The 18397-nt window shown below is 36.4% G+C and overlaps 1 protein-coding gene across 16 annotated transcripts in view; it reads left to right on the top strand.

The window, feature by feature from the left end:
• RBFOX1 (RNA binding fox-1 homolog 1) overlaps positions 1-18397 on the top strand; it is a 1352985-nt gene that overhangs the window by 928636 nt on the left and 405952 nt on the right. For 14 of the 16 annotated variants that reach the window (XM_049791518.1, XM_049791517.1, XM_049791521.1 and 11 more), the window contains one exon: positions 9469-9510. The exons of the other annotated variants lie outside the window; for them this stretch is intronic. In XM_049791518.1, coding sequence (XP_049647475.1) covers positions 9469-9510 — 42 coding nt within the window. The remainder of the gene's footprint in view (positions 1-9468; positions 9511-18397) is intronic. 16 annotated transcript variants of the gene reach the window in all.

The following is an 18397-nucleotide window of genomic DNA, read 5'->3' on the forward strand; positions in this document are numbered from 1 at the left end:
TAAATTAAACTATTACATATATATACACACACACACCCCCCCTTTCACTTTATAACACTCTAAAAAGTAATTTTCTAATTAGAACAAGAGTAACTCCAAGGAAGGTGACAAATCAAAGTTTGGATATCTGTCAGTTCATTGGCTTCTTGCTGACCTGGCAATATCTTGTTTCTCAGACCAGTTCCTTCTATAATGGCCTCTTTAGCCAATAATGTGGATCTGCCAGATAAAAGCTGTGTTTTGGGTTTTTTTGTAATTTGTCAAGCATCGGTGACTGAATGAACTTGACTTACTTTTATCAGCACACAAGCACAGCAAGTAGCCTTCCAGATGTTTGCTGATAACACGCATTCAATGTCTATAGTAGCAATTTGTAACATAACTAGCTTTGGTAATTGTCTGAAAATCCATGCCTGTCTCCAGTGATATCCTTATTGTCAGTCTTCCATTCTCTTCTCTTCCTTAAAGTGTCTTTCTGAATTGTTATCTGCAGTTAGTATAGCTGGCACTTTAACAGACTAGTATTAATTTTCTGTTCAAAATATAAGAAACTATGTAAAATAGAGTTTTTGCTTAGACCCTGTCTTAATTTTATTGTATGTTCTCGGCCTATAGTTTTTACTGATTGTCTCTGTTGATTATCTTTACTTCAGAAAATCTGCTATGCAGCATATTGGATTTTTTGCCTTCTTTATGTAATGCAGACCCTTAGAATTCATTTTAAAAGCTGGTAGCAGTACCTGATACTCAGATATTAACTGATATATCAGATTTCTTAATTCTATATTTACAGTAGCTTCAGAGTTTATCACTTAATTGGTATTCATGCCATTATCTGTATTATTTTTTTTTCTGGTACTTTAAGGAAAGAGATTTAAGATCCATTTTCCGAAAGTTACAGGATTTTACAAGAGTAAATTCTTGTAATAACAGTATGCTTATGAAACAAAAATGATTTATGCTGCAGTAAATAGTGTAATACATGTAATATGCCAAGCTTGGCCTGGTAATGTTTGTATTCTAACATACTTTTAATTCTATACTGGTGGTTGCTTTTACATCACAGTATTTTTAATTACATTTTTCATAGTGTCCATTTATTCTTTTTACTACAGTGCCTTTGCCTTCTGATTATTCCTTTTAATACTTACTGTGTTATGCAGGGAAATTAAGTAAAATGCGCTATAGCTAGTCTTTTATTTATAAAAGGAGTTTATATTTGAATACTAATTATAGGTGACGTTTCTCACGGGATTGTTGCATGCAGATTTTAATACATGCAGAATATGCATGCAGAATTTAATTTTGAGGTTTTACTGCACAAGTGTTTTTCTAGAATGCTACTTGAAGAAAATATTTTCGTAGAGACCTTTTTCCTACTTTATATTAAAGTATACTGCAAAGTAGTTTCCAATATAAATGCACCAGCGCCTTTATGTTCAAGAATTAGTCACATAGTGTAGATGCAAAATAAACATCAAACAGTTTTTGTCTTCAAGGTACTTTTCACAAGGGCATACCAGAGACCCACGGTTCCTAAACTTCTTACAAAAACGGAGGGAACTAATCATGTGACGGGATATGAGCTGGGAGCACAGGAAAAGCTGTGGTGCTGGCTGGTGTTATGCCACCCTGCAGGCCTTTTACTTAAAGGGGTGTCAGAAAATGAAGAGCTTCCCGGCTATACTGCAGCACCACAGGCTTCCTTGAATACACTCGGCGAGCCAAAAGCAAATGTAGTGACGTGGGTATCTTTGTGACCTGCAGCATGCTTTGTGCATATAACTAAGGCTATTAAAATAAATAAATAAATAAAACAAAACAAAACAACCCCCAACCCCCCAAAACTGTATCTGCCAGGTAACAATGTTGGTCAAGCAGTATAGATAATCTTGCTGAAAAAAAACGTATCTTGGCCTGAAACCAAGAAAAGATGAAAACTGGACTTTGGGGTTTCTCAAAGGTGCCATTTTACACAAGGAAAAAATTGCCTACTAACTGTTTGTTTGTTTGTTTTTACAGTGTTCCTCTTTTATTTTTGGAGATTTTCTACTTTTTTGTCCCAGTGAAATTATCCTGTTTGGAATGTTTTGTTAAGTTGAGGGTAAGAAGAAAAGGAGAGGGAGAAATGCCTATAAAACCATAGATTATTTTTTATGGAAGATGAGATGGTCCCCATTTGCATTTACAGCTTTACAAGGATTGTAGCACTAGGCTCTTTTTCTTTTTTTTTGATGGAAATGCTTAATCTGAGCTCAATGGGCCATAATAATTGCCTGTTTCTTTCAGTAGAAATAAACCCACTTGTATGTGACACTTGAAACCTTAACTCTACTTAGTATTATGCACGGAATTGTAGACGGTTCTTCACCAAATATATTTATGACAGCAGCGCTAGTCGATATACAATACCAAGCCAAGGGCATTTGAGAATAAATCAGTCCCTCTAGCTACTGCTATAGCACAGTAACTGATGGTTGTAATAAAACCCCATGAAATTAAAATTCTGTGCATGCAAACACACATACCTAGCCAAGAGAAACCTGAAGCTCTCTGTTCTGGAAAAATTTGCATACGCATAGACATATATAGTCTTTACCCCTTTGTATTAGTAACACAATGTACACAAAAAGTCTATAGGTTTTCAGTACTGTATCATCTCATTAGACTCTCTTCAACATTTGGGGGCTCTCAGGAGTCACGTAGAAAAAAATGTAAGCAGTTCATAGAAGAGGAGAATGGTCCCAGTTACTCCTTGAGGAAGAAATATTCTTGATTTTATGTCTGAAAGCCTTTTGATGATGCTGTAAGTCACTACCAAAGGCTCTGAAAACCCTACTTCCAGTTCAAATCATCCTATATATTTATGCAGTCACTGATTTATTTTTTTTAATGAGTCTTCTGTGTTTGAGCACCTCAGGCTCTACCTCGTGGCACTGTGAGCTCTTGGGATGGACATTGTTTCTTCATTTGTGTTTTGGGTTTTCACTTGAAGTACTGAGAAGCCATTTTAAATTAATACACAAGATTATTTATATATTTATGTACAAGCCCATGCTCTCTTCACATATTAAATAACTTGAAGCATCATTTCTTCTGAATTCTGTAGGGTAATGAGATAATGAAAACTAATATGTAGTAAAATGATGCAAGGGAAGTGACTGTTGCCACATGAAATACACCAGAGAGCAGTGTATGGTGTATCTCCTTGTGTAGCACAGCATTTTTGTGCAACACAGCAAAGGAAAAACCCAAGCATTTAATTTTCAAGACAAGGCTTTTACAATCAGATGAGGATCTGATGAGAGAAAACACTGACAGATGAATTTTGCAAATCGTATGAAATGGTATGGACTGTCTCGTAGTAGCTAGTGAAATACAACTAGTGTGACTGTGGCAGAGCAATCTATGGTTTTCTGTCAGCTATTTAATCTATGTATGAATGAGGAGAAATATGTGACCTCAATCAGATGAATAGGCAATTACTAATTGTGAAGTTATGTTCTGGTAAAAGCACTGTGACCACGATCAGTGCCAAGTCCTTTGCATCCAACTCTCATGCTCCACGGTTCATGTGTAGGTCCTGATTGTAAACTCTCCCTTCCTAATGAAAACAGGCACATTGTGACAATTCAGGTAATCATATTTGCCTTGTCCTTTCTGAGGTAGAAGAAAGACAAAGATGTTGGAGGGCCTTTCCTGGAACTTCTGTTAGAGTAGCTGTCTTTAAGCTGCACAGAAAATTATGGATAAGTCATTCCGGTGTGACTGCTCACTGGAAGAAGGATGGCTTTATATACGCTTTTCTCAGAACACAGGCTAAGTCAATTTACTACAAATGTTTGTTTATGATACAATATCTACAATATAAAAGACTTTAGATGTTCACTGGTTATCTTTCAACCACTGGGACTGTGCTCCATTTCAAATGACCTTCTCAATCCTGAAAGTGTTTTGAATTTATAAAGGCAAAACAAATACTTGGGAATGTTGTACTGCAACAAAAATAGTTTTTCTTTTACATTTTAAGCAGAGTCTTTCTGTAAATAATCCCATCACCATCATCTTTGTCCCATCACCTAAACCCTTTCTTTAAAATAGCACTTAAAAAACTTGGCAGCAAAAAAACCTCCCCAGGTGGGCTGTTGGTATTCCTCATCAACTTGAGTAATACTGTTGCTCTCTGTCTGTCTATTGTATCCATATATGGGTCCTGTTAGTTTCAATTTCTTTAGAGCTAGGGCTTGCATGTCTTTATGAAGAGTGGATGACTGATAAATACATTTAAAAGATCTTAAGTCTCCCACCTGCTACTGTTTTTTAAAGAAAATAAAACATATTTCCCTGTTCTATTCATGTTCATGAACTCAGAGAATGACACCAGCAGATTGCACAGTATTTCCAAAGGGTCTTTTTTGTTTGTTTGTTTAAAATGATGGAGCCTGACAGTGTGAGTGTCTTATAAGACTGTTGTCTTATAAGAAGACCTATAGTCTTGAACTATTGTTCAAGTTCTTTGAAAATTTTTCCTTGATGAAATCCTTGAAAGGGAATCAATATTTTAGGCATTCTTCCACTGAACTCTAGTATGTGAGAGCTTGACATAATGACGCTCAACATATTGACCAGGCTCTTCATGCAGTCTTGAACTAAAAGAAATAAATAGTTTGTTGCATATGGTTCAATCCAGAGACATAACGAAGTAAATCTAGGATTGAGAAGCAATGTATTTAAAATTGCAGGATATGCACAAGGTTTGCTTCTAGAGTCTCTTGATCATTAATTAAATATGTTATGGCTTTCAGTTTTTCTTGTTTATCTGTACAGGTTTACATACTGTAAATGCATTATTTATGTCTTCCCTTAAGTGCTTAGTACTGCCAGGATGTTTCTCTTAAACTGGCGCAGATAGCAAAAAAGACAAAATGAGAGAGAAAATTTGGCACTAGTTAACTGCACAGAAAGCCACTTCTGCCCAAATGAGCCTTTCCCAGATTTATTAAAATAAACTTGAACTGATAAATAGATAAGAGGGATAGACAGATAGATAGGTGGCATCATTGTTTAAACGATGAAAAATATTTTTCCATTAAGGTAAGTTTGGTTTTTCTCCCCCCCCCTTCTTAATCTCACCCTACTAATGCCTTATCACTAAGCCTTGCTGCTTTTGTTCTGGAAAGCTTCTAGTATGAAGGGTGATGAGGGAGCTATCTATGTGGAAGTTCACTTTCTGAGGGAAGCCACCACTGAAATTGATTTTGTTATTATAGCTAAAACACACAGTTTGGAATCAACCATTTGCTGAACTTTGAACAAAGGAAATTTCTGCCGTTGGTTTGTCCTGCATATCGCCCCTGTTGTCCTCCATTTCTTGTAGTAAACAGAATGCCATGGATGTGGTCATAGATTGAGCCAAAATATATTTTTAAAATACAACTCTCACATTCATATGAAAGCTCTGTGTTTCAAAATAAAGGGATGGGGTTTTCCTATTTGTTTTGCTGTCAGATGTGGTATAGCAGCTGGATGTTAAGACAATCATCTTCTCCCGACTTGTACATCTTTGTTCTTATTCACTCTTTGTCTCTCTATTGTGTTCTCCCACTGTTTATCAACACTTCTTTTCAGTCTTAAATAGCATTTCCTGTTGTGGTTTCTCAGATGTTAGATATTTGTCAATTTTATGTTTCAAATGACAGTAGCAGATAGCCTTATAGATGACTAATTAAAACACAGAATTAATTATCTGCCTAAATACACAATAACTATAAACCTTGCTCCACTCTACAAATACTTGATATGCTTTTTTTGGTTGTGGTTGTTTGGGGTTTTTTGGTGTTTTTTTTTTTTTTTTACAAATTTTGCCCTTCTTCCATTCTGAAATTCCTCCCCCCCCGCCCCTTGGTTTCCAAATACCCAGCGTTATTGGAAGCTTACACGTTTATATTATCAGCGTACATGGAACCAGCTGTTCTGAGTCAGACCGGAGGTCTCTCAGTCCAAGAAACGACCTTTATGCATGCCTATGGAAGAGGGGAGCAAAGCAAGCTCCTCCAGAATTTTTTTCCGGCCTCCAGGAACTTTGTGTGACAAAGGTGGTGTCTGTGCATTTAATAATCTTCTATAAGTTGTTTGTGGTTTTTGTGGGTTTTTGTCCACAGAGAAGCAGCAATCTTTCTAGCTTTTCCATCTCCGTGTTATTTATGATTTTATAGATACCTACTCCCAGCCATCTCTTTCTAGGGTGAAGTATTCTAGTCCTCCTACTTGCTCCTGTCTAGATATATTTCCTTATCTTTAACCACCTTTGTCACCTTCCTGTCTGAAGACAGAATACCTGTAAATCTATGCAGCTCAAGTGAGGTCAGAATCAAAAGTTTCATCCCATGGGGAAGAGGGCAACACCTTCTTTTGAAGGCTGATGTTAAAGGTACACTCCAAATATATTTTCCACTATATCTAAATGGAAACAAAATAGTAAATATAAATTTCAGGAAGTCTTTCCAAAAGACTCTTCACAATCATCTCAAAAGAGCCTAAACTAGTACTATAGAACAGCTCGCAGCTGCTGTGGAATAAACAAAGTATCTTTGTAGTTTACCTAAACAGGCAATTAGCATGTCCAGGCCGTCATGTGACCAGTGTGATATGGCAGATGAAATGGGAAGAATTGTAAGTCTCTCCTTTTTTATGTATTTTATCAGAGAATCTAAACTTGAGCCATGTATGGCTGTGCAGTACAAAGGTAAGAAAATCAGAGGATAAACACAGATGAGATGGAAGGTTTACCTAATTCCATATCCTATGGCTGTAAAGCAAATGTAAATCTGGTGTTTGTTGTTTCTAATGTAACAATGCAATTTACAGCAGCATTTTGAATAACCTTTATCTCCTGTTGATTTCTGTGCTGAACATCTTTTCTACATGATTACATTTTTGGCTTCTCCTGAAGCTTTTAAAATTATTACTACTACTACTGAAGTCTTAGTAGTACTTAATACCTACAAAGATTACAGTTCTACTATGTTCTGCAGGCAAGTTATAAAAAATACCTGTTGTGAAAGTTAGGCTTGCTAGACAACTGGCTTACGAAAACAGGCAAATTTGACAAGAGGTGCAAAAGAAAGAGTGAGAAAATTATGTTGAGTTAAATAAAAAGCAATCACAATAATCTAGCCTTCTGTAATGCATTGCATGCTCTGTTACATTCTCCTTTTTCCCCTTTGTTTTCTTCAGTTAATCACCATGTTGTTTGTTCAGTTTTCTTTTCCATTTTTTTAATGCCTGAAGAGTAGCCTGAGAAACACTGGAAATAATATAGAGGCTGAACACTTCATTCTAGCAAAATAGCTGGTACTTCTGCAACGCAAATTATAGAATGTAAGACTGGCAGCCTTATCCAAAGAAGCTGACCAGTGAAATGTTATAAAGACAAATAATTTTGGACGTTGTTCAGTTTGCAAAGTGGAGCTCACGTGCTGTTAGTTTGGCAAATTACTTTCTTCACCCATTTATCTATGAAAGAAACAGTGATACCTGTTCTGTGTTACGACTGCTCAGGACAAAACTGAATAAGGTAGTAATAGTATTGTTATGTTTATAGAATATATCCTACAAACAGTCAAAAAGTGGGTAACTTTAGATGGTTACAATTTGAAACTTGTTTGTTTTAATGTGTGTAGGACCCTTGTCAAAAACAACTATTCACATTTCAACCAATATTTTTTTCTGAAAATTGGATTTAAGATCTCTGGTGTGGAGGCTTACACAGAGAAAAACCTAAATAACAATAATAAAAAAAAACCCAAACTCACTTCAAACTTGGACTAGATGATCATTGTAGGTCCCTTCCAACTGAACTATTCTATTTTATATTTTTTAAACAATGTGAATAGATGCACCTAGAGCAGATTCTGATCTAAAACTAACTCTTAAGACTTATGCGAGTACACTTATTATGCAGACTAATATAACCTTAAAGTAATTCATAAATGGTGTGAAGGCAGGAACTTTGAAAAATGGAATCATTAGTCTGCAAGAGATAAGTCACTTTAGCTGTACTTAATTTTACTTTTTAGGGGAAGATTGTAAATAGACCTATGCTGAATTCCTTCACCTTTTTTTTTTTTTCCCCTGCTAGAGAACTTTAAGAAAGGTATCAAAAGAGCATTTGTTGCTGTTAGATTTTATTTTTGTGCAGAGATTTCATTGTAAAACTTCCGCTATGTATATAGAAGGTTTAGCTTGTAACTTATTTATTAGGACTCATTTTTCTGTGTTGAAAAATGGGCTGGCAGTTTTATTCTTTTGTAAGTAACCTAACTTTGCCTGAGAAGTTCCCTTTATTGTAATCACAACAGAGTAAAAATATCTTGTACAGATGGGTATTGGTTCATGTTTTAACTTTTTGTAAGTGCAAAGTAGTAAAAAGTGTACTCTGATTCTCTGAAAAAGCCCTTAGAAAACATCACATCAGATTTCATTTTCATGCTTTATGAATTGTGCTTGCCATGTACATTAATTACAGAAATGGCAGTGATTACACTTTCAATGCTAATGATACTCAGTAATGATTCTAAAAGTATTCTAAAAATACTTTATTTTGAAACCAAAACAAAAAACAACCAACCAAAAAAACATCTCTCCACAGATTGGACAAATCAATGTCTGAGTGCCCTCCTGAGCACCTGAGCAAAGCTTTTAAAGTTTTCTTCAAGAGGTCCTGGTGGTAGCAAGCTAGGAGCCGCATGTTTCATGTTTGTTCGGATGCTGTTCAGTTTCTTGAGCTCTTCCTAGAGGAGCCCCTTTCTTTTTGGCAGAGCGGTGACTTCACAAATTGTGCTGCCATTGACTGATGATTCATGTCTGGTGTTACTTGGTAGTGAGCTCTTGCTCAGCAACCAGCTCTCACACTTCAAGAGTGTTTCTCATAAACCTGGCAGAACATAAAGACAGCAGTATGGAAAAAAAATATGCATTGGAATCAAGTCTTCTTCAGAGTTCTTTTTATACCAGATCAGAAATGGAAGTTGTCATAGGAATGCATTTTATCACTTCCTGAAGCTTCTATGTCTTTACTTCCAAGGTGTGCTGTGAATATATCATGGTATCTTAGTAGTGGGATATTCAGAAATATAACACAGACTTGTGATAGAACAGAAAAAGGGGAAAGCTTCTAACTGAACTGAACTGCCAATGAGATCTTTAAATTCTCAAAAATGCTTTTGTACTTCAGACTTGTGGGTTCTGGTGTTAATTTCCTTTTGACTGTTGTAAATTTAAAATTCTAAGTGAAAAAATAATACTTTTTTTGCAGTTAGATCTACAATATGCTATGTGTTTAGACTCATGGCTGTGTTTCCAGTATTTATTCATGTAAGATATGTAGACCTAGCAGTTTTGTTGTGGCAAGAATGCTATGCTTTCAAAGTTGTTGTTTTTTGTTTTTTTTCTTTTTTCCTCTTGTAGAGTTCAAAGCAACAGATGAGTTGTGAAAGAGAACAGCTAAGGGTAAGTGCAATGATATGCAAAATGTTCTGTTTCTTTAAACCATAAGCAGACTCTAGTTTGTGCTACTGACAGATGGATTACTTTATTTAAGAGGAACATATTTAGCTCATTTGTTGCTTGTTGGTAAATATTGTACATATCTCAGTATAAAACAGTTATAGTAGATACAGGTTTTTCTTCCATAATTTAGTGAGATTCAGCAGTAAATATCTCTTTACGGGAGCTCTCTTGACACTTGGCGTGCTCTTCCTATGCACCGTGTGAAGATTTAGTACTGGTAAAGGTCACTGTCTTTCTCAGGCTTTCTCCACTACCAGATTGTTTCCAACAGGAAGACGCTATCCTTTGCATTTTTTATAGTATGTATGCTTTCAGAAAGAAATCAGTGCTAAGAATGTGAGGGAACTGGCAGAAAAGGTCCAAGTATTTTAGTGTATATATCGGTTGTGTACAGTCTGTAAACAAGATGGAGTTCCTGAAGCCAGGTTGCTCACCTTTGGTCTTCCCCTTTTCCTATCTCTGTTAAAGTGACAGTGTTTTAACCAGCTTTTAGTCACTGCTCCCTTTAACTGTTACAAATGCTTCATATCTCTGCAGATGCTTTTTCATCACAAGTATTTCCTTGTTCAACTGATTGATTCTAGTATTTGTTTGGAAAGGCATAAGAGTTTTCATTAATAAAATAATAAAAAAAAAGCTTTTGGGGTCATCCAAGTGTTGCTTAATAGACCTACATTTTTTGATACCACATTGTGGGGATTTTCTTGAAATCCCATATGCAAGTAGAGATGGGGAGGCAGGCCTGAAGGAAGTGTAAGGTTTTTAGGCAAACAAAAATATTATTAGAAAAAAAAAAAAGGAGCATTTTTTTTTTGTTTGCAGTTTACTAAGCTTCAGCAGTGCCTGCATGACTTGCAAGTATAAGGAATATACTCATCTTAAAATAAGTTGTGCAGTGTTCTTAAACATTTAGCCATTCGTTAGATTAACTTCATCAACATATCGAGATGCTTCAGCTGGTCTTCACCATATTTGCAATGGGATTTTTGGTAAACAAGTTATACAAGAATGATGCGTCACTTATTGTCCTTCTTTTTTCGCTGACATGTGACAATAGCATTGCTATTGTACTGAAGCTGGAGTGACAAAGCTTTGTTTAATCAGTAGTAATGTCTCAACAGAGCAGCTGTCAAAGTTAAAATACTGCAATAGTACCTGAAGGACAACCTTTTCAAGAGGTAGCAGTGCCATGAGAACAAAGGAAGTTTTGATTTTATTTTATTGGTTTTATTACGTTTTCTGCTTTGAATGAAAAAACCCCCATTGTTTTGAAATACAATAGGAGGAGGCCCCCAGCTCTTTCTTCAAGGAAATGTGTGTGATTTTTTGAAGCAGTGAATAAAATGGGATGCAGTAAAATTTCATGTATCTTTCTATTCTAGTATTACACATTTACATCTTAAAATGAGCTCAGTGCTTACGATGCCTTTGTGTCGTATCAAAATGGAACTTTTCATGGCAGCTTAGGAAAGAACTGTGTCTCCAACCTACTAACGTTCGGTACATCTCCTTCCGCTACTGCTGTGACGTTCCTGTTACGTGAAATATAGTTCTCGGTGTAAACTTTGTTCCTAAGGCTGGGATGTAATGAAAGCGGTACACCACCCCACAGAGCTAGAGCTTGTGGCTGCAGTACAAAAACTACAGGCACCCAGAAGTCTCACACAGACAGATACAGTGAAAGCAAGAATTGCAGTGCTGAGCATGGTGGGGCAGTTCTTTGCCTTTCTCTCAAACTCCCAAACCTTTACCATTACCCAGAATCTATTCTAGTTTGCAACAGCTCATCTGCTGTGACAAAAGGTCACAGTGAAATTTCAATGGACTGTGTGGAGACGGTTTGGTCATAGTTCAGTGCTGGCACCTCTGATCCTCCTTAGTCAGGCTGTGAACGGCCCCCCGCTGCCGACTTCTGCACCTTCCGCGGTCTCGGGGTGTCACTTGACCATTCTGTGACTTTGAGGTTGGCTCCCTAACTGAGCACTGCTGTTAAAGAAATGTTTAATTGGCTGAGTTAGATTTTTCAGATTTCTCGGGGGGGGGGGGGGGGGGGGGGGGGTTGTGACCTACCATGAATACTTGGATGTGAGGCAGTTTCTTCACAACAAAATATTGTTTCATCCCAACTGAAAGACCTGAAATAGAACAAGAGAACAGGATTAAAACAACAAAATGCAAACGTCCATTTGTCTTTGTTAAACTGAGTTAAAACTAGATCATCCTTAGATCATCTAATAATATAATAAAAATGACATAGCTCCCACCTTCCTTGCTATGTCTAAGATGACAATGTGTCTGCCACTCCTTTTTTGATTCCCTCATCATTCCTTAGTCTGCAAGTCCTAAAGAAGTACCAAAAGAAAGGCACTTTAAGAAAGGCTTGTTTAAGGCATAATAGTGCAAATAAATAATTAGACATTGTGTGGCTATAGAAAGAAATATCCAAGTCTTACTATAATCATTTATCCAGACATTTCTCACCTCATATCTGTTTCATTGGCTTTTAAATTCTAAATGCAAAGCAGAGACTCACTGTTCTGGAATAAAGCATTTAAAGAAATGAAACTCTCACTCATATTGGAGCCTATGGCCATTATACATTATATTTACAATGAATGATAATTCTAGTAATTAAGGAAGTCTGTATATTTTAACCCTTTTCTGCTCAAGCTTTGAAAATGACAGTGGCCACAAGTTGGTAAATTATGCACCTTGCCAACCTGGTACAATTCCCAGCTAGACACTAATGTTTATACCTGAATTATTCAAAGGAGAATTCATACAGAAAGCTATGGGAACTTTCTCTCTTGCACAGCTGGTTTGGCTTGTTGTTTTGTTTTGTTTTCATTTGGATATATATAACACAAGCTGACTTTGGTATATTTCCATCTGCTTTAAAAAAAATTACAAAGTATTAATGCCATTTTTCAAGTTTTCCTTTCTCTTGAAAATTTTCATTACCGTGTGCTGCCTTGAATACTCATTTTTTTCATATTTCTGTAATTTCTTTTTGCTTTCTAATCTGGCTTCATTTAAATCACGTTGTACTAAAAACCTAATGTGTCTGGAAAGGGAAATTGACTCATCAGTATCACTCTCTCCAGCTCCAGCCACACACTGCTCTTTGTCAGTATTTCCTTTAAAGAAAATAATGATACTGTTTAGTCCTCATTCTGTGTTGTGTTCTCCAGTCCTGATTTACAAATCTCTTCTTGGACAGATACACCCTATCCTCTTCTCTGCCGCTTGCTGGTTTCTGCGTTGCTCCGTGGAGCTTAATTGTCATTCGTATGCATTATAAATGACCTGAGAAGACACAGAACTCGGAGCTTGCTCAAAATCATTTAAAAGATTTTTCCCATATTTGGGTCTCAAAAAGAGACTCTGAAACGTGAATGGTACAGGTTATTTAAGGCTGTGAAGAAAATCGGGATACCAGCCCTAGTTAGAAGTAAGCTGTAGTACATAAAGCGTGGCGACAGCCGCAGAAGTCTGTCTGCTGCTTCCGCTGAACTTCCCTTACTGTTCTGACTTTGACAGTGGATTTGGGGGTTTTTATCATAGCCTAAGGACATTATTTAAACTTACAGGCTAACTTAAACCTTACCGAGCTTTACCCAACCTTCCTTCCAACTAAGAAATTACTATTTTGCAATATCAACTCAACGTAAGTGTTTAAAGTGAACTTCTGTATTTACATGGGTGAGTCTTGCTGTATAAGCTAGTGCTGTTGGTCCTTGTGCAGCAATACTTGATGAGCTCTCTAAGGTGGGCACAGACCAATTTTAAACTCTAACGTTAGGAGGGTTTATAAATGTTCCTGTGAATACCAATGAGGTCTAATGGTAAATGGTGTGATTAACTTCCTTGATCTGAAATTTTAAGTGACCTAGTCGTTGCTCTAATTAACACCTTATTTCACATGCACTTATTATCAAGATGCATTATATGCAGTCAGAGTTCCTTCTCTGGTCTGAAATATGGGGAGGGCAGGGTCTTACTATCATCTTGTATTTAATATCAACTTACTATTTTTTTTTGTAGTACTCTAATTTTCAAGGAGGCAAAAGGAAGCTTTGCATTCAGTATCATTCTATTTGTCTTGTCTTTTCTATGGTAAATGAAATAAGCTGCAGCATGCAGCCAAAAATGTATTAAAGTTATGCCAGGTAGAGGGAAAACAAAAGCAAATACATTTATGTTCAGCATAATTTTTAAGCAACCGTAATCCTGCAATATTTAGCTTGCTTTGTGTCTTTGTTCAGTGCATTAATTCATCAGGTGCTTAGCTGTGTAGATGTGGGTTTTTTGGAAACTTTTTACAGAAAACTTTTGAAGCTGATCATTGTGGTATTAGCTTTCTGCAGTAATCTAAGAATAATCCGCTGATAATTTTTGTGTACAATGTTCCTCTGATGCACTAAGGAGGTAAATTGTGATTCGATGGCAGATGCTAATTTTTTAATCAGTTTGAGCTGAGAGGAAAAAAAAAACAAAACCCCAAACAACTGGCAAGAGGAGGAGAATCGGAGTGGAAGTGTTTTGTTGAAGTAGATGATATTTTTGAGCATTTTCTGAAATAATTTACTGTGGTGATAGCATAGCAGAACAGATATGGTGGTGGGGCAAAGAACGGTGCTCTCAATCTCTACCACTTCCCACACTGGACTGGAGAAAAGGAAAGGTATATAAGCTCGTTCCGTGAGTCAGTGATGTCTTATCTTGTTACCAGAAAGCAACACAGTAATACATAGTGTTTCTGCAAAACTGGGCAGCTAGTTCTGGCCATTAATAAAAATTTCACTGTTTTTCTTTTCCTTCTGAAAATCTCTTGGTATGCAATTGCAAATCACGTGTGTACATTTTGCCTGGAAGAGTAATCTGGAACTACCTGGTATTACCCATCCCTCTCTTAAAGGAGAAAGGGTTAAAATGGGAAAAGCTAAGATCCAGTACTAGAGTTGGATCAATCCGATGTGTGTTCACTACTCGTCCTTTTCTTAGGAATACACATAGGTTATGCTGCATTTGGCATGCTAAACAAGTGGCTTAAAAGGATCCTTCTTTAATTTCTGTAGTTATTCTGTAGTTTAATTTCGTTGCAGGTAGATGGACTGGAGTTTTAACATACTCTTTGTTCTTCTACATGGTGGATTTCTGTTCTCATTTACTCATATATAAAATAAGTGACTGAGTAGCTAGGTTTTTAAAGGGAATGAGACAGGCATTGAGAGTATTATAATAACTGAAAAAAATAATTTACATCAACAATCTAAATGATGTAGTGTTATAAAGACGTATATTCATTGAGCCACATTGACTCCTTGAACCAGTATTGTTTGAAGTAGAGAGAATGAAGGATTATTGATTATAATATGGACATCATGTCCTAGTATTGATGGTAATGGTCTTTTTATGTTCTGTAAAATCTTTCTAAACCTTACTTGTTTAAACTGGTCAGGTTTACTTCTCTACTAAACCATTTAATTATGCTTTTTAAAGTAGCTGCCAGTTTTTTTCAAAGCAGCAAAGTTCCAAGGAGGAATAAATTAATCCTAAACAAAAATGCAGATGCACACATCAATATTAATATCTATGTATATACATACAAAAACATATCTGTGCTGTATGTATAATACAGTTTAAGAATCCACTCCTACAGACTTGTAGTTGACATGAGACAGAGCATATACACCATACTGTTTAAAGGGTGAAATCTTGGCTTCAGCTAGGCCAGAATTTTAGAAGTGTATACTTGTTCTTAGTCGCTTGCGATTTTTTTTTTTTTTTTTTTTTTTTTTTTTTTTTTTTTTTTTTTTACAGTAAGAGAATCTGAACGGTAATTGTGTTCTGTTCTCTTCTGCAGCAAAATCCCAAGTTGTCCTGAAAGCCAAGTCTTTGTGTGTTCAACAGAAATGGTTTTCTTAGTACAGAATCCCAAGCAACTGTATATAAATTTCCAGGAAGCAGGATAGATAAATAAAAATAAGCTATGCTAAACAAACAAAAATCATGTTTTATCAAGCTGATGTTAGTTTTGAGACCTCTTGAGTTTTTGGACTCAGGCAGGGAGTTATTCCTGTTGTTGGAAGATGAAGATAAATACAGAATTTAAAATAAACTACAGAATTTAGTTCTACTAATTTTTCTCCTCTTCACAAAGCCTTGAAGCAAAAATTTCTGTAGAAAAAACTCTATTAGTCAACAGTCTCACACTTTTCACTGTGTTTGCAGAAGCTGTTGGTACACTAAGATCAGCGAACAAACATCCCTGCTACATATATCTGTTTGACGCTTTCCTAATGTATCCTAATGAAGGGCAGCCCTGGACAGCATAACCACTGCAGGAGCCTCACCAGTTTGGAAACTGGTATATTTAAACATCAAAGTCTGAATTGTATCTTCTGGTTTCAAGACTGAAATAAACTCCCACAACATGCTGCTGTGCCAAGAACATAAGTATAAATTGCTTAGAATGCCACCTCTTTGCAGGCTTGAGAAACAGCTACCTAGCTTTGGAAAAGTTGTTAAAAAAAAAAAAAAAAAAAAAAAAGGCAGCCATATCTGTCATTGTTATTCGCATCCAGGATTTATTTTACCTCTTCATTTGTCCTGTTCATTTAAATGGGGTGAAAATACTTCTGTGAAAGTAGACATAATGCATGTTGAGAAATTATTGCTAAGTTATTAGTTTTAACTACCTTTGTATTGTAAAGTATCTTTTTAATATTTAAGTGAAATTGGCAAACCCTATACAATAGATACAGGAAATATGAATGTAAATATGTAAAGTATAAATATGAATGAAAATACATAAAGTAGATGCTAGTTGTACCTGGAGAAAAAAAGTCTTTCCTACTGCTTGTTTATAAGACCTTAATAATCTTCCCCAAAATACAGAGCAGATGGATTTTTTGAATGTATTTAATCTGTACCAAGTACAGAAAAGTTTGTTTGTCAAGTTATGCTGGCAGTTTATCAACAGAGCAACGCATGACAATTATGTCAATACATGTAGACTGCCCAGAGAAAAAAATATTCTAAGTCAAACCACAAATTAAAAGCAGAAATAACAGCTCTAAGGAACTGATGATGAAGTCCCTTCAAATCACCATCCTAATATCCCCAGTCTCTGTCACTGAAGTGGGGTAACTCCCTTGCTCCGTGTCTTGAATATGTTCTTGAGAGAGATCTTCTTGTGTTTTAGATGCCACAGTCTTCCAAGAGGAAAAAGAGAATAAAACCAAAACGGTTGGTAGGTCCTAAAAGATGATGACGAAAGAGGTCAATACTATGGGACCAATACTATGTAATATCTTCATCAATGACATGGTGGGACTGAGTGCACCCTCAGCAAGTTTGCTGACGACACCAAGCTGTGTGGTGCAGTCGACACGCTGGAGGGAAGGGATGCCATCCAGAGGGACCTTGGCAGGCTGGAGAGGTGGGGCCTTGTGAACCTCATGAAGTTCAGCAAGGCCAAGTGCAAGGTCCTGCACGTGGGTCGGGGCAATCACCAATAGCAGTACAGACTGGGGCACAAATTGATTGAGAGGTGGAAGAAATAGTAAGCAGGTATTTTTAAATTCGTAGCATGGTATCTAGAGGATCCGTTTTATAAACCAGGAAGTTGGGAAAGGTAAAATTGCTTTGGAGATTTGTAACGTATTTGTTGTTTCTCACCCCTGGGAGAAGCTGACCTTGACTCAGGAATGGTTTTTTCCCCCACATCTGTTTGCTGTTGTGTATGTTGAAGCTTTGATCACCTCTGTTATCTTTAAGGACAGTATGGCTTAGGGGGAGTGAGATATAAAAACTAAGTACATCGTATCACAGGCATTTTTCATGCTCCACTAATACTGGAAATTTAAGCCCTTGTGTAAAGGAGTGGCTACAGGTGTATTCTAAGTATGTAATCAAATGTCATGTAGACTGTTATTCTACGGGTAATGGGCAAAAATACAGATATACTCTGTGCTTACAGGTTCATTGGGGCAATTTATAGCATTTCTCTTTCATACAGTAGTTGTTTCTTCCTCTGGATTTTGAGTACAATACTGAAAGTAAAAAAGTGGCCTTCATCTCAAGGTCACTCTCCTACTCAATAGCAGCTGCCTTTGAAAGAGTGCGTAATTAATAGTTCTATAACCTTGATTTAGTCTTTTCCTTTGGTTGGTTCTCCCTACATGCTATAGATTACTTTATATGCTATGAGCTCATTTCTCCTTTTTTTCTCATTCTCTGAACTATTGCTTTCTACAACTGTTTTCATCGTTGTGAAAAATCATTTATATAGCGCCATAAATTACAGGCACTTTACAAGCAAAGAGTAAGATACTGCCTTTGCCCCAAATAGTTTATGGTTCAGATACATCCTTGATTTCTGGTGTACCTTTTTTACTTAACACAATGGCCTGGAAATTTTAGGGTAGATTGCATTAATCTCCTGGTTTATTCCCACAATTTTTCATGATCCAATGATGGCGATCACAACTCTATGCCTCAATTTGTCATGTAGATAACTAATCATTTGTTTGCTACTTAGCATAAAGGTATTGTAAACATTTCTGCTTACTAATAATTCCAGGCACGCATTTTTGTGCATATACATTTGCATCTGAAAGCTCCAGGCACTGGGAAAAAAAATCCAGACTTTTGATCATTTAGCTCCTCCTACCCCTGTTCTTTTTTTTTTTTTTTTTTCTTGATACTGTAACTGGCATTGCCATTTTTTGTAATGAAAAATCCCAGGAATTTTCATGTGATATTGCCACAGTGCCAAAGTAAAAAACTGACAGCATGTGATGTAATGAGGCCTTTGAAAAGG

The sequence above is a fragment of the Accipiter gentilis genome, chromosome 33 (genome assembly GCF_929443795.1).
Source record: "Accipiter gentilis chromosome 33, bAccGen1.1, whole genome shotgun sequence".
Lineage (NCBI taxonomy): Eukaryota > Metazoa > Chordata > Aves > Accipitriformes > Accipitridae > Astur > Astur gentilis.